Source organism: Chanos chanos, chromosome 3 (genome assembly GCF_902362185.1).
Source record: "Chanos chanos chromosome 3, fChaCha1.1, whole genome shotgun sequence".
NCBI classification, from domain to species: Eukaryota; Metazoa; Chordata; class Actinopteri; order Gonorynchiformes; family Chanidae; genus Chanos; species Chanos chanos.
This window is the reverse complement of record NC_044497.1, coordinates 21,058,026-21,075,298: the sequence shown is the minus strand read 5'-3', so window position 1 is coordinate 21,075,298 and position 17,273 is coordinate 21,058,026. Positions and strand designations below refer to the sequence as shown.

Sequence of the window (17,273 nt, the reverse complement as noted above, 5' to 3'; positions counted from 1 at the left end):
CTAAAATTGATCAGTTTACTCTTTATTTGACACCAAACATAGCTTTATTGACAGATATAGAATATTTGCTTGTGTGTTCCTATCCCACAGAGCGTCCCATTGAATTTGTGGAGCCTCTCAAAGACATGACAGCCAAGGAGAAGGACTCAGCAACACTGATCTGCAAACTGTCTGCACCCCCCAAAGAGGTGCAGTGGTTCAGAGGTCAAACCCTGCTGGAGGCGTCAAACAAGTACAGCATGAAACAGAACGCAGCAAATGTGCAGCTGACCATCCAGGGCCTGACTGCTGAGGACTCAGGAGAGTATCGGTGTCAGGCTGGATCCAGCGAGAGCAAAGCCACTCTAACAGTCGAAGGTAAGGTCAAAAGGAAAGTAATACGGGCATGTAGTTTGGAACAGTTCACTCAACAGACTAAATGGGTCACAGTGTTGTTTATGTGGTGTGTCAGTTGACACACCACATAGTAAGCTTTACCTAATTTACCCTTAGGAGGTTTTATGTTGATTGTTTGTGATGTAGGACAATATGGCAGAAGCTTGTCAAAGGTACACTGATTTGCCCTGTGGTACAGAAGCCAGAAGTTGAGGGCTGTATGACAGTCAATGGTGATTCAGTAACCTGATAATATAAATACAGAAATGCAACCAATCAATCAGATTCATAGTTATCTCTAAGTTTACAACAGCAGTCACATACACACTTGCGCTGAAAATGACCATCTGCAATAACAACAACAACAATAGCAGCAACAAAATAGCACAGAGACCACTCTGGGTGAGCTTATTATCCCAAGAACAGTACCAGCAATCAAATGATGTTCAAAACTTGTGCAAGTCCACTGCAACCAATAGACTCAAATACATTACACCTATGATTAGCCATAGAGTAGACAGGTACAGTAGATATGTAAATAGTTGTTATACTGTATTGTTTAGAGCAGGGGTGGGCAATTCCGGTCCTGGAGGGCCATGGTCCTGCTGTTTTTCTTGTTGACCAACTAAATACAGTCTCTGATTGGCTGAAGAGCTTGCACACCTGTTTTCAAAATGAAAATCAACAGGTAGCTAAGAGGTGAAAACAAGAAACGTCAGGACACCGGCCCTCCAGGACTGGATTTGCCCACCCCTGGTTTAGAGAATAATGACAAGAAAAAAAAATGTCCAAAAGTCCAAAAAATGTACATGATCAGTAGGCCTACAGACGCAACCATTGTAGGCCTAACTACATAGTACGTTACCAACAATGTCACATTTTCTTTCTTTCAACACTTACAGAGTGCTTTCAATTAATGACCTGAGAGAGAAATACATAGAATAAAACACAGAATATCAAAAATACCAGTACATATAGAAAACAGAATTATAAATAGAGAAAATATAAATTCATTCCACGAGCGAATGAGATGCGAGGTGAACACTGCTCAGACAACGAGTGCCGGAGAGAGACTGATGACCGGTGAAATGACGGGAGGCTACAGCAGAGTATGCCTCCACATCACTTCATTCGCATGAAGTGATGTGTAGTGCTCTGTGTGCGGCAAATTCAAGTGTTGCTTTTTGGAACTTTTTGGAGTTTTTTTTTCCTGAATATTTTCGACCCACTGTTGGTTGAATCCGCGGATGCGGATATGGAGGGCCAAAAGTACTGTAACAGTCTGTTCTGTTGCTGTTTACTTCCTGGTTTGGACAGGGCATGCTGGGAGATCTGTTGTGCAGTAATGTTGTTAAAGAGTTCTTCTTGCTCAAGAAGATTACTATTCTGTAATGTGTTGTGTGTGTGCTTGTTATCTGCAGTTTATCTACTCAGGGAATGTGCCACCGTTTGGAAGTTGACAACTGCACATGGGTATCTAGCAGTGGTGTGGTTATATTATGTTAAGTCTGATATGTTAAGTGCAGTTTGATCAAGGCAGCAGCATTGGCGATACTCATACTGGGCTTAGTCAGCTGAGTCGCTGCTGAATATGCAGTTTTGAGTTCAATTACAGTAGTGTATATATCATATCATATATATTTAGAAATTAATTTGAAGTATACTTACAATGTATTATCCACACATTTTGATTGAATTACAAATATATTTTCTATATATTACAAATGCATTAACAGTTGTCTGAAAGGTGGATTCAAATATACTTCAAGTTGAAACAAAGTACATTTTTAAAAAATACAGAATTAGTAAAAAGATGTACTTTAGTATATTTAAGTGCATCTTAATGGTGTCTCAAAATAGTACAGTCAAGTACACTTAGTTGTATTTAAGTATGATATATATATAATAATGATTTATAACTAGCCTACGAAGTACATAATTCGTACGTCAAACATAGCACAGTTTAGTACATTAATCATCAGTGCACTGAAGTATACCAATTTTACTTAAATTAAGTATACTTCAGGGTACTTTTTTCTCACCTGGGTGCTGGCAGGCCTTCATAAACAATACACATACTGGCTGCATTTTCACAGCATTGCCCTTTGCAGTTGTTAATATCGATGCCCATATCCTAGTTGAGATTCAACCATTAGTATATATATTGTTGAACATTAGAATGTTCAACAGGACTAACAATATGGATTACTAATTGTTTGTTGAATATGTGTACATACATTATTCTATTGAACATTTGTATCGCATAAGTTGACCCTCACCCTAACCCTAACCTGAGCTCTAACCGTAGTTGAAGTTTGACTAAATTGTTCTGAAAATATGTAGGTATGTTCTTGAATCATCATATCTACTCTATACACCCTCTGCTGGTGAACTATCCAAATAAAGTGTAACCCAATAGCATTGTAAAATCTGCCAAAATAAATTTTACTTGCAAACCCAGTTCCTCTATACAATCATCAACTCACAAATTATTTAATGTCTTTAGTAGATTCCCAGAGGTCTGTCGCAAAAAATAGGAGAATAAAATTAAAATGAAAATTTTCTGGCCAATCAGAGGCTTCTAATCGCTGTTGGACTCAAGGCTACAGCCTGTTCTAGCCTGTGTGTTAATCCGCCCCCATAGGTACTGCCACATGGTCGATGATTATATGATATGATTGTGTTTTGAGTGCATGTCAACCAGATACAATATTATTTTTGATAGTGCGCAAAATCCAAATCACCAAGCATTTGGCAGATGTGGAGGTTGACGAGGATGGAGATGCTTTGTTTACCTGTGAGATCAACTACGCTGATGAGGAGGTGCAGTGGCTGCTGAATGACAAACCTCTGTTCACCAATGACGTCAATGTTATACAGCATGTGGGCAAGACCCACACCCTCACCCTAAAAAACCTGGCACCTGAGGATGGAGGCAAGATCACATTTACTGTTAGAGACATCAGAGAAACTGTGAACCTCAAGGTTAAAGGTGAGTCAAACTGGAATGTTTATTTTCAGTTGGATATTTGAATTGAAACATAACAGATATTCAACCAAGATGAACAGAAAACCACCCCAACCTGATTGCAGGGTTGCACAAACTGCCACTAGCTTTCAGAATGTGAAGAAAAAGGTCAAGGCCAATTCATGTCCCCACATGCATGTTATTTGTGTAATTAATCGATAAGCTCATATTATACATTTATGACTGAGTCACCTCCAATGAAATGGTCTGAATCCTCTTCCCATTCCATTTCATTATGACACCTACTTTGCTGAAAACGTAAAATTTACTTTGATTCCATGTACAGCAGATAGTGGTATTGTTACCTATGTCTTGATAATTTAAATTCTTGTGTGTCATGGAGGGCAGAACGTAAATATATATTGCATAAATATCACACAGCATTTAAGCAAATATTGAGTGCTCACCTCTGTTTCTACCTGAACTCAGAGAAACTGGCTGTCTTCTTGAAATCCATGGATGATGTCATTGGAGAAGAGAAAGGCACTATCACTCTGAAATGTGAGGCCTCTAAGTCCAGGGTCTCCCCCATCTGGAGAAAAGATGGTACAGTCCTTATTACTGGAACCAAACATGAAATCCAACACAATGGCAAAGTCCTGAGCTTGACCATCCGGGACATTACACAGAGTGATGCAGGAGAGTACACCTGTGATCTTGGTTCAGACCTTGCCAAGTCAAAGGTCACAGTAAGAGGTGCGTAGGAGAAAAGACAGATTTGTCAGGCAAATCTTTGCTACCAAATGTATTGTATGTAACCTCTCTGGGTTGAAGCATGTTTCTTCTGGTTCAGAGGAACCTTTTTAAGAGCTAGTTCTTTTCTACATTGTTACAGATATTAGTATTGGTATCACCAAACGCCTGAAGTCAGTAGAAGCTAAAGCAGGCGAGAGCTGTACCTTTGAGTGTATCCTGTCACGGGAGAGCACAGACAGTTGCTCTTGGAGCCTGAACGGCCAGCCTGTCACTCATAGTGGACGTTTCCAGATCAGCAGCAAAGGACGCAAGTACACCATGACCATCAAGGGAGTGACGGCATCTGATTCGGGCGATGTGATTTTTGCCATAAATGACTTGAGCTCGAAAGCAACTCTTGCTGTTGAGGGTAAAACATTTATTTTACTGAAGTTAGAGGCAGTGTGGTGGTATCTGTATAGTTCACCAATGAACCCAACTATTGCCAGGCATTTTTAATCATCTAAATTCATACCTGTTATTTGGTGGTTGAATGTAAAAACAGGCTAAACCTGTGGAGTAGGGGTGTAACAGTATGCAAAAGTCACAGTTCAGTACCTACCTCGGTTCTGAAGTCACAGTTCAGTATGTTTTCAGTACAGTAAAAAAAAGACATGCAAAACATAAAACTTCTTTTCATTTATTATGAATTTACTTGTAAACTTATAAACCTGTACAAACATGTAAACAGTGGGAAACTGGGGGGGGGGGGGGGGGGGGGGGGGCGCACACAAGATGTTTGAATCGAGATTTTGATCTTGGTTTAAGAATTGTTACACTGTTACTGCGGAGCCAATGAAAAAAGCTTGTCTGAGAAAATCATGTTTGTTGTTAATGCAGGTTCAGTTCCCATTATGACCAAAGAGCTGGAAGGGGCCAGCGTTGCCCCTGGAGAGGATGCTGTGTTTAGCTGTGAGTTGTCAGAAGCTGCTGATATCAAATGGACCAAGGATGGCAAAGCCATACTGAAGAGTCAAAAGTATGAGATAAGCCAAGAGGCCAAGGTTATGAAGCTTACTGTCCACAATGTGACAGAAAAGGACTCTGGAGAATATAGCTGTCAGATTGTTGGTGGGCTCTCTACCAAGGCCAAGCTAGAAATCAAAGGCAAGTGTTCACTTTTCATTTGAGATGTGGTATTTTAAAAGTAATTTGATTTGCTCATGTAAATCTCATGAATCTTCCAGTGCTATTGAATGAAAGCAGAGTGAAATACCAAGGTTTTTCAGTGGTATCCAGAATCATTATTTACTTTTAGAGTGTATCTGTCAGCTAATATTTCAACACCCAAAATTCAGCCTGTTTAAAACTTATCATGTAAATTTTGTGTTTCTCATGAGAAATAAGACAATTTTTGCAATTTAACTGCATGCTTGTTATACCACACCTGGACCACGTAAAAATTGGGTTTTCTCTCTTTAGAGCCAGTCAATAAGTTCATCAGGGAGCTGAGAGATGCTACGGTGGAGGAGAAAGGCACGGTGTCTCTGGAGTGTGAGACCGCCCAGCCTGCAACCAAAGTTACGTGGCTGAAAGGGGCAAAGGAGCTGAAGCCAGGGGGAAGGTATCAGATGACCCAGCGCAGAACTGTCCTTATCCTCACCATTAACAACCTGGAAAAGAATGATGGTGAGGCCTACTCCTGTAATGTGGGCACTGCTAAGAGCACAGCGAAACTGACTGTGCAAGGTAAGCCTCAGAGGAGCAGGATGGCCAGCAGATGTTACTCAAACTGAACCTTTGGTTTTCATTGTGTTCATTATCAGGCAATCAGAAGGACGGTGTGGTCATGAATGCTTTATAGTAATGAAAATTAGTTCTCTCCATTAAAATTACTCAAATTTGGTACCTGTCTGTTAAACCCATGCATTAAACATGTTTTGATGTGGCAAATTTGGTTTTTACTTAGCTATGGCATAGTTACATTCTTGTAACGAACATCTTGAGAACCAAAGGATTGAAAAAAAATACTGTCATCAGATTTTTATAGAAGAACTCTTTTATGGAAGAAGGAAACTATAAGCGTCATCCATTCTGTCCATATGTTACTTCCTCTGAATCCATTCTGTAGCATGCTGAAAAAAACATGAGTATGTGTAATTCTGTAATTTAGGGGCTGATGTCATAATGGAACAAATATGACGCTTTGTGTGAATGTGATCACTGTCGTGTGTGAGGTGTTTGTTTTTAAAGGCTCTGATATTAAAACTAGGGCACAGGCACCGACAGACACACATACACGCACACACACACGTATATATAAATGTATATATACAATGGTGATTCAGGCAGAATTTGTCAGGTGATGTGTTTGATTACCTCTGTGATTGTTGATTATTGTGGCAGTATTGTCCCCACTGTTTGCTGACAGTGTTGCTGTAGATGTGTTGTGGCAGAAAATAATCTTTTCTTCTTTTCTTCTGATGTTTTTCCTAATGATTGCATAGTTTGCTCTTCTGCAGCCTATGGCTGTGATAGTGTTTACAAGTGTTTGAGTTTTTCAGTGCGCACTTTTCAAAGTAGAGCTGGTTTTGGCCTGGGTTTCAGACCAAAAGTGGCCTTGTTTTCAGTTTGACCATTTGTCATACACAGATCAGGCTGTGTACATTGTGGAGGACCTACAGGACGTTGAGTGTTTTGAGGGGGACTCCGCTACGTTTAAATGTCGCGTTAGTCCCTGCGACTTTTCTCCTGTGCAGTGGTGCCTTGATCAAACTCCCCTACAGGCCAGTCAATATAATGAGATTCTGACGTCTCCTGGAGGGTACAACATGTTGACAGTGAAGAAACTGACGCCCAATGACTCAGGCACCATAACAGTAGTGGTCAGAGACCAGAGAGCCAGTGCCTCACTTCTGGTCAAAGGTAACCTCAGCATACGAGCTATCCTCTCCTCCGGCTGGACACGGTCTTCTGGAAGCATGAATCCATCCCTTCTCACTCCACTGCACGTCTCCTCTGTCTACTCCTCTGTACTATTTTTTGTGGATTTGTGGATTTGCTAGCTTGTTATTTATAATGAACTGTTTCTCAGTTCAGTCTCTTGCTCTTGTTTGGGAAATTTTCATACCATTTCAAGCAAAACCTTTCCTTCTTCTCTGTGTTCTTTAACTCATGTTGCCTCATCTTAGAGAATTTTCATGTGCATGTCACCAGGAAGGCCACTATCCGGATCCTTGAATTTTTTCACCCCATCAATTTAACTTTTTCTTGGTACACCTGGCTGTGCCTGACTACTGCTCCTCACAGTGACTGAGATCTTTTGTATCATGCACTTGTCTGAAGAGCCTGCTTCCACTCAGAACAAAAGCACATATGGAAAACCTTCCCATTTAGGAATTCTTTATCATTGCATTCCATGTATTGCTTCTTGTTGTGAACCATACTGCTTGCTCTAATAAAGCCTTGAGATAGTGGAGTTTATAGAAATATTTAACAACGGTTTTACTTAGCTAAATTTTTTAATTGTTCATTGTTGTGTTATGCCTAGGCTGACAAATTTTTCTAAGTAGAATTATGAAAACACGATGAAAACGGATTCCTTAATCAGTTTGGTAGATGAAAACAAGAAAACTTTGTTTTGGCTGCTGCTGGCCATCAAAACAAAAAACAAGCCATACTGTTATAATTGTCTTCCTCACATCATCTGTATTCGCTCACCAGTTCATTTGTCTCTTACTCTGTCACATGTGATGATATGCAGTCATATTTGTTATACTGGTTCACTTTCAGCAAAGCCTGCCAAGTTTAAACAAAAGTTGAAGGACCAGAATGCCACAGAGGGTGAAAAGGTCATTCTCTGCTGTGAGCTGTCTAAACCTGGATGCAGTGTCCAGTGGAAGAAGGGGTCTGAGAACCTGAGAGCCAGTGAAAAATATGAGATGATAGAAAAGGATTCAACATTTGAGTTGCACATTAAGAGTTTGACTGTAAACGACAGTGCGGAGTACTCCTGTGAATGTGGAGATCAAAGAACTACAGCCAGGCTGCTTGTTAATGGTAGGGATATAACACTCTATATCACTCATGGGCCATTACATGACAAAAAGAGAGAAAGGAGTGGTGCTCATTCATTTTTCTGTTTCGTAGTGATGTTACTGTGATTCACTTTAATGGATTTACTGAATTTCTGCATGCTGTGCTTAGTGTTCACTCAGGCTGATGGTATTTTGATGACTGTTGAGAGAATTGTTCAATTTGTCTGTTTGTATGGCAAAGCTGTTCTGCCTGTGTACCTCAGTGTCATTTTAAGTCATTAACCCAACCAGTGGTTCCTCAGCGTTACCAGTGACCTTCAAACATGAGCTCCAGAGCCAGGAGGCTGAAGAGGGGGGCAGTGTTACTCTACACTGTGAGATCTCTAAAGCTGGAGTACCTGTGGAATGGAGGAAGGGAACACAGGTCCTGAAGTCTGGAGAAAAGTACCAGATGACACAGAAGGCCTCCCTGTGTGAACTTGTGATCAGCAAAGTTCTACCAGAAGACAGTGGAGACTATACATGTGTGTGTGGAGAACAGAAGAGCACAGCAAATATTAAGATAAAGGGTAGGAGGAGACTTTTATCATTAAAAATGTTGTTTTCCCTTTCTCTAAATTGTATATATCATTATGTTTCTGCAAAGCATGGTAGTACGCACAATAAGAGTTATGATATTATGAAACTCATAGTGTGAAAATGGAGCAGTTGGCTACACACAGGTCAGGGAGAGTGTACATTAGCCTGTTAGTCTCAAGGTCACAGGTACACAGACTTTACATGTCAGGGAGGCAAGAGGAGACATTTTGAGTTTTTACTGAATGTTTTTAGTATATTGAAAACCAGCATCTTTGTATTTATTATATTGCTGTCCAATAAGTCAATACATCTGAACAGAGAGTAAAAAAATGTAATAATCCCAAGCCTCACATGAGAAACAGTATACTTATCATAGTGTTTTCCCAGTGAAGGACTTCTCTCCTTCATCTAAAATAATTTACAAAATTGTTTTTTCCAAGGTATGTGTTCTTTTTGCTAAAAACTCCTGAACAAACTTTCTTTGTTTGTGTGCAGTCCTGGTGTTTTATCCCTGAAAGTTAGGCCTTTTCTTTTGCATGATTAGTCATTTAAGGGTACCTATATCTGTCACTACTGTTTGCCAGCATTTTGTCATGTGCAAGGATTTTGTATGTGTTGTCATCCAAATGACCTCAGCATAGATAATTTACTCTTCCTGTTGATTATTGAATAACAAATGGCTCCTCAGCGTTACCAGTGACCTTCAAATGTGAGCTCCAGAGCCAGGAGGCTGAAGAGGGGGGCAGTGTTACTCTACACTGTGAGATCTCTAAAGCTGGAGTACCTGTGGAATGGAGGAAGGGAACACAGGTCCTCAAGTCTGGAGAGAAGTACCAGATGACACAGAAGGCCTCCCTGTGTGAACTTGTGATCAGAAAAGTTCTACCAGAAGACAGTGGAGACTATACTTGTGTGTGTGGAGAACAGAAGACCACAGCAAATATTAAGATAAAGGGTAGGAGGAGACAGTTTGTTAAACTATGTGTGGCCCAACTTGTTTGGTGTTGTCAATTTCTGTGGTTTGTAAAACAAATATTTTGTATATGATTTATGTTTGACAGTGTCTGTCCTTTGTAACTGTACATTTTTAGGATGTTTTGTATGTTTATCTTTTTTCCTGACCATTTCTTGAAAAATAAATGACACTTCAGCATTACCAGTGACCTTCAAACATGAGCTCCAGAGCCAGGAGGCTGAAGAGGGGGGCAGTGTTACTCTACACTGTGAGATCTCTAAAGCTGGAGTACCTGTGGAATGGAAGAAGGGATCACAGGTCCTGAAGTCTGGAGAAAAGTACCAGATGACACAGAAGGCCTCCCTGTGTGAACTTGTGATCAGCAAAGTTCTACCAGAAGACAGTGGAGACTATACATGTGTGTGTGGAGAACAGAAGAGCACAGCAAAAGTAGAAATCAGTGGTATGTAAAATTGTTTATTTGTGTGTGTTATTGTTGCAGACCGCCCTTGTCTTCCTAGAATTCCTTCCTCACTCTTAGTTTTTCTTCTGTAGCTCAATGTCAAGATTTGCTACCTGATTGTTCAGCAAAGGGCTTGTTCAGCCAGCTGTCTTTAAAGGCCAGACTCTAGTCATTTTTATTCATTCACATCTAGTTGGAATTGCAAGGATCTCTGGGATTATAAAATTATCAACTTGATTTGTGGCACTGAATTTATAAAAATGGGCATCAATGGTGCATTAATGGGCTCTCAGAGTCTATGGAGGAACAAGAAAAAAGACTTTTCACTTGAAAACTTTGTGTACCACAGATCTTGAAGGAAAACCGTATGTTGGGATTTTTTGTGGTGAAGTGCTTGTAGTTGCATAGTTCACCTGTTAGACTCTGAACGTAAGGACACCTCTGATGAACTGCCATGTTTTGTTCGATAAATTTACTTTTAAATGTAGATGTATTATAACCAGAGATGGGCACAAATACATCAAAAAGTATCTTGTTACAAATTACAAATACTTGTTCATCAAATGTATCAAAACAAAATACTGGTGTGAGAAAATGTATGTAATTAAAATACACATAATTTGAAAATACAAAAATACATACAGAATTATCTGTAACACTGTTCTAGGCATTTAGCAGATGCCTTTTATCAGGAGCGATTCACAATAAGTGCAACAGTAGAGTAAGCTAATTTCCTAGATCTCTAGCTTTACAAGCAGTCATTTGAAGAAGTGCAACACATTTAGTATAAGAGATTAACCGCTATGCGTAAAAATGCCTAAATTTAGCTGTTAGAAATTAAGTTGGTCCTGAGGAACAAAAGTAGCTAGCCTGATTTATCACTAATGAAGGCTTCCGTAAGACTAACCACAAAATGCCACTGTCCCACGCTGTCTCAGCATGCCTGTGATGTTAGCTAGAATGCCACTAGCAAGCTAGCAAGTAAATTCACAAGTTTTAGAGCACAGATATTTGCTAATTGCTCCATTCCTCTGTCCTATAATGACATTCAGTGAGCAGTATCTGATAGTATATTTTACTATGTATTTTACCTTAAGGCAGTGGTTCTCAACTCCAGACCTCAGGGCCCGGGCACGTCCGCACGTCTGTGTTTTAACTCTTCATAATCACAGTTAATTGGGCTAACCAAGGGCTTGATGATTAATTGATCAGTGGAATCAGTAATGTCCGTCCTGAGCGCAGGAGAGTTAAAACAAAGATGTGCAGGACAGTGGGTCCCCCAGAATGGAGTGGAGAACCACTTCCCCATGGCAATTTGCACCGAGCACCAAAGCAGCTTCTTTCCTTGGTTCACTGGTCATGAAGAAAACAAAACGTTCACAATGAGTGTGCTGGACCCAACAGGGTGTGTCACATGATTTACTTGCATCTAGACAAAAACTGTGATAGGCTATTTTTAGTGGTCCTATAGTTAGTAGTCCTTCAGTTAGCCTGGTGATGAAAGTTCTTGTCTTACTTGAGAATAAAATGACATATTTGATTAAGTATTATAAGTATTTTAAATGCACAAAATGCAATCTCACAAAGTATTTTGTTACAAATTACATCTGATTAGTTTTCATCCAGCAAAATACAAATTACAATATACTCCGAAGTAATTAAATACATATTTTAAAAAAATTTAATTGAAATACTACCCATCTCTGATTATAAGCACCTCACCATCTCGACACCAGCTCTATGGAAGGCAGTGCTTATCAAGCTCTTTTTTTGGAGGTAAATCACCACCACCTGTACATGAACATTATCCTGACACACGTAAAACCCGGCAGTTATATCATTAAAAAACATTAATTAACAAAGGGAGCCCTTTGGAGTGTTTGTAGCCTCAGCCCAGTCTGGCAAAATAGCTGAGAGAACGACCACAGAAACTGCAAAAGGTTAATTCTAGCACCTGTCCGAGAACATGGAGATCAGATGAGCCCTGCTAATTACAAGGCTTTATATTAATTTGTGTTAGAACAGAAAGTACATCTTGTTTGCAGATGACAAAAGCAACAAAATGCTCATTTTACTGTGTATTGTATGTTACCTGATGTGTGTTTTTGGTAGTTTTTGATGTAGTTTTTGGTTGCACAGACTGTTGACTGGTATTGTGACCAATGATAGGGTTACAGAAATGGTCAGTTGTCTCTGACCACATCTTTTAAACGACAAACTAATCAATAATTTGTAGTCGTTGGTATTTAGTGTGTTGTAATAGTATTTACTGTAATGAAATAATAATTTTTTAATGTGATGTAATAACTGGTGATATAATATCTCATATGTAGTCTGATGTATTGGCCGGTATTTGGGGTGAGGTAGTAATATTTAGTTGGATACAATGTCCAGTATTTAGTTTAAACTCAATATCATGCAATAGCCTGTATTATTATGATGTAACAGCCAGTATTTAATATGATGCAGTAATTGGTATTTTATGAGATGCAATGGGCAGTTTTTTGCATGGGTGGCACGGTGGCATAGTGGGTAGCACTGTCACCTCACAGCAAGAAGGTCTCGGGTTTGATTCCCAGCTGGGCGGCCAGGTTCCTTTCTGTGTGGAGTTTGCATGTTCTCCCTGTGTCTGAGTGGGTTTCCTCCCATAGTCCAAAGACATGCAGGTTAGGTGAATTGGAGACACTAAATTGCCCCTAGGTATGAATGAGTATGTTTTGCCCTATGATCAGGATAAGCGGCTGAGAGAATGAGTATTTAGTGTGATGTAATGACCAACATTCAGCATGACATAAAAGTAAATAGTAAAGCAAGTCTTACTGACTGCACTGATTTTAAGATCAGGATGTCTCAGATTCCATGCTCTGGCTATGCTGTTGTGTATTACCTGTCATAAATCTCTTTAAAGTACCTGCTAAAGTAACTGCTTCTGAATTTCAGTGCAACCGCTGTTGGGGGTAATGAGTTACAAAGTAACATGTTACTGTAATTATATTACTTTCATCTGTAAAGAGGTAAAGTAAAGCAGTACAGTTCAAATTTCAGTAATCACATCAGTTACTGGATTATTAAAATGTCCTTTCCTGCGTTATACAGGCCTTTTCAAAACAATGTTTTTCGTGCTGAATATTTCAATTTAACTTATTGGTCAATACAGTGCTCCAACAATGTTGAAATACATGATTATAGAAGCAGCTATGATGCGACACACACCTGTTCACCTTAATTGTGTATCTATTATATGACTCCCCATAGTCAGTAAGGAGAGATTGGGTCCTTGACAGTAGTGTGGGTGAAATTCTCAGCCTGGGCCAAGTGAGACTGAGTCCCAACGCCACACGATACCTGTTCTGAGACAAAACAATAGGAGTCTAACATTGAGTCAGATGCAGTATAAGTTTATTGTATAGTTCAAAAGGCATACAACAAACTGAGTCAGGTCCCGGGGAGTGACTGACGCCTTCTCACAAAGCACCAGTTTTTATACACGCTTTCTCAAAAAAAAAGATACACATTACTTTGTCTCTTTGTATGTGGGGCGCCTCTGCCAGCCCATCTTCACAGACCCCTCTCATCGCTGGTTTATGTTACTTTATTATTGTTTAGTTCCTTTACGTTTACCATACGTCGTCACCAATATTTACTGCCCTGCTAAGTGGTGGAGTAAGATATATCACAAACCTGGAATATTTCACCTTCTCCATATATTATGACTGACCACAACACTCTGGCAGAGGCGCCAACCTTATCTCACATGCTGTCCCCTAAAGGGCCACACAGGTCTCTTCTTTCTGACGAAAGAGAACTTGATGTTTCTTATAATACAAAGGATTGTATAGTTATAGCTGTTAATATAAACGATTACATTGATTCACCCCTATAATAATGAATACATTATTGTTACATTGTTTATCATGGTTACTACAGTGGTTATCTTAAAGGAGAGTAATATTTCTCCAGCAGTAGCTCCTGTTAAATGGGACAACTGATTAGTTAGCTAGCTAGCAAGGTCTGCTACATTTGAGAAAACCTGAAAATACAGTGTAGCCAGCCAGGACAATAATATGGAGAGCTTTTAATCACAATAAGATATCTTTGGTGCAGTCACCCACTCTGGATTATTCTTCTTTTATCTTCCTTATGTGAAGGATAATTTTCCTTTAAAATTGGCACTAAAGTGAGATGAGCTAAAAAAATCTGTGTAGCACATGTGCCCCAAACCGATATCTCTGAGAGTGCCCAATTTCAAAAACAGTGTTTAATTTAAAGCAGATATTTTCCAAAATTATAGGATTGATATGCTACAGGATTAATGCATTGTATGACCTAATACTACTTATATTTTAAATCAGTAAGGGTTGAAACATGAAAAGTAATTTGTTGTTTTAAATATATATCATACGTATTATCTCAGTTTGTGTAATTGAGAGTTTTGTCAGAGGAAAGAACTTGTCTTTTTCAGTCAAAGAAATAATTCTGTTTTGTGCCTCTCTGGTACAGATATCTACCTTTGAAAAATGTATCTATTTTTTAAATTCTATCATTGCTCATATTTATTCTGTGTTCTCGTCTTTTGAGAAGTTTCGTCATTTTCTGCAGCATTTCCACTTTTGTTTTACGTTGTCAGTTTATTGAGGACATCTGTGTTTACGTTTGTTTGGCTGAATGGGGACATTTGTATTTTTTCCATGTGTTGGCTTTGTGAGGACATTTGTGTTTCTCTTTTGTCTTGGCTTCCTTATAACATTTGTGTTTTCCCTTGTTTTGGCTTAATGGGGACATTTGCATTGTTAGGCTTTGTGAGGACATTTGTGTTTTCCCTTGCATTGACTTCCTTAGGACATTTGTGTTCTCTTTTGTGTTGGCTTTGTGAGGACTTTTGTGTTTTCCCTTCTGTTGGCTTTGTGAGGACATTTTTGATGTCTGTTGTGTTGGCTTTGTGAGGACATTTTTGTTGTCTGCTGTGTTGGCTTTGTGAGGATATCTGTGTTTTCCTTTGTGTTGGCTTTGCGAGGATATCTGTGTTTTCCTTTGTGTTGGCTTTGCGAGGATATCTGTGTTTTCCTTTGTGTTGGCTTTGCGAGGATATCTGTGTTTTCTTTTGTGTTGGCTTTGCGAGGATATCTGTGTTTTCTTTTGTCTCAGCCTAACGATGACATTTTAAAATTTACAGGTCTCATGATTTGCCATAAAATGTTGCTCTTTTATGACAGTTCCTAAGCCTATCACTCGTCCAGTTATTCCAGAGGAGCATGTGGTGCAGACTCCAGAGAAGGGAGCTGAAGCAGACGTTAAGACAGGTATATATGTGAGGTCATGGTCTGCTTCAGGTGCTTTTGCTCTGCTGCTCAGTGTCTGATTGCATCACAGCAGGTCCTGATGACGACTGGTTGTTATGAATGTGACAACATGAATGCTAAGACCCTCCTACAGGAAACCATAGGGTTGTGTTGTGCACAAGCAGTCTGTCCTTGATAAATACAGACTATCTCTCCTTTTGTGGTCACTATTAAACTGCTTTCTTGGCTGTTGCATTGTGCCCCTTTCACTTGTGTTGTCATGAAGAGTCATAAAAAGCATTCCTGATCAGCAGTACTCAGATCTAATAATTTTTTGTTTTTATCAACATTTTAAGCCTTTGGCAAGGATCATCAGAGCCAGTCTCACTATTCTGCCAGACAAATTCAGCTCTATCACACACCAGTACATTTGCAGTGGAATGCTCCATAATGAGTCACAAACCAAACATAGCTTTGGTAGTATTATTGCTTTTGAACTCACTGTGCTGTGCTGTGAGAGCTTGTTTTTCCCTGTGTTGTCCATCGGGGGGTGGTTTGGTTAAGTTGATAAGTGCTTTGCATTTAAAAGTACATATTTTGTCTCAGCTTCAGTGACTGCACCTCCCTCTGACACACCAAAAGAAGAAAAACTGAAGCAGAGGGCTGAGACGAAACCTGAAGTCAATGGTAGGGAATGTGCAGTGTCACTGAGCCTGTTTCATGTTCTTTTGGTCTGTAACTCTATGTGCAGTTGAGTCATACAAATCTGAAGACTAAACTGGCTCTGATGAATGACATAATAAGGATGTATGGCAGGAACAACTTTCATTGCTGCAAAGTGATATTAGGCGCATGTTTGGTCCCTGGTTTCATGACTGAATTGAATGATTTACTGTCTAGCCTCTCATTTGTCTAAATTTGTGTTGAGTATGTGAGGACTTTGTTAAGTTGGCTGGTGTTTAGGTTTACATTTGAATACAAATATTTTTGCCCCAGTTCCAAAAGCCCCTACTTCTCCACTCACCCACAAGGAGGATATCCTGAAGCAGGTCATTGAGAAAGAAGTTGAAGTCAAAGGTAGGGAAGGTCTTTGTGAATTGTCAGTTCCAGCTTTACTCTATATGCTTTTAGTCAACACTGTCATGTGGAACCAAGTCAAGCTTGTCAAAGTTCAGTGATCACTGTGCAGGAAACTGGCAAATGTTCTCCGCTTTCTTGTTGTCTACCTGGTCACATTTCTTGCATTGCTGTTGGTGCAGTCATTATAATTAATGTTTTAATTTTGGATTTTCTTTTTTTTGTTGTTGTTGTTGCCTCTGCTCCCAGTGGATACAGCAGGTCAGTCAATGTTCCCTTTTTTTTTTTCCTTTAATAATATGTGTGCTATGCTGAGTTTGTCTCATGGAGCCTGCAGGCAGTTCCTCTGGTGAGGTGCAGTGTTTTCTGCCTTTATGTTCTTTACTGGGAAAGTCTGAGCTCTGTGTTTAATTGAAAATGTTTTGTGACAGCTGTCACGGCCCCTGTTCCCTCAGCTCCATCCACACAAGAGCCACTGAAGCAGGTGACCAAAGAGAAAGGGCAAGCCGAAGGTATGGAGGTCAAAATAACTGAATTGGCCTTGTCTCCCCTTGCATTTTCTGGTCAGTTTGTCAGTTTCAGTTGTTGTGTTGTGTTGGTTTAGAGAAAAAAAGCGCTCTCTACTGTGTTGTTATCATTAGAACGAAAGGATGTCTGAAAGAATGATGAATCTGATGAAGGTTGTGTGTTTTTGTTCCTTAGAAAGGCAAACGAACGACATTGCTATGATAATGAGTTGAATATATAGGCCTACAGTCCCCTCCGCTATTTTGCTGGTTTGTGACCAGAAAAAAATTACTCATGT

General features: G+C 39.6%; 1 protein-coding gene across 1 annotated transcript in view; it reads left to right on the top strand.

Annotated features, from left to right (window-relative positions):
- The window catches only part of obscnb (obscurin, cytoskeletal calmodulin and titin-interacting RhoGEF b), a 74,870-nt gene that overhangs the window by 21,974 nt on the left and 35,623 nt on the right, over positions 1–17,273 (top strand). Inside the window, 10 exon segments of the mRNA XM_030767648.1 lie at positions 91–357; positions 3,101–3,367; positions 3,833–4,099; positions 4,239–4,545; positions 5,019–5,245; positions 5,561–5,827; positions 7,871–8,137; positions 8,418–8,684; positions 9,383–9,649; positions 9,846–10,112. Of these exon segments, the coding sequence (XP_030623508.1) occupies positions 91–357; positions 3,101–3,367; positions 3,833–4,099; positions 4,239–4,545; positions 5,019–5,245; positions 5,561–5,827; positions 7,871–8,137; positions 8,418–8,684; positions 9,383–9,649; positions 9,846–10,112 (2,670 nt within the window).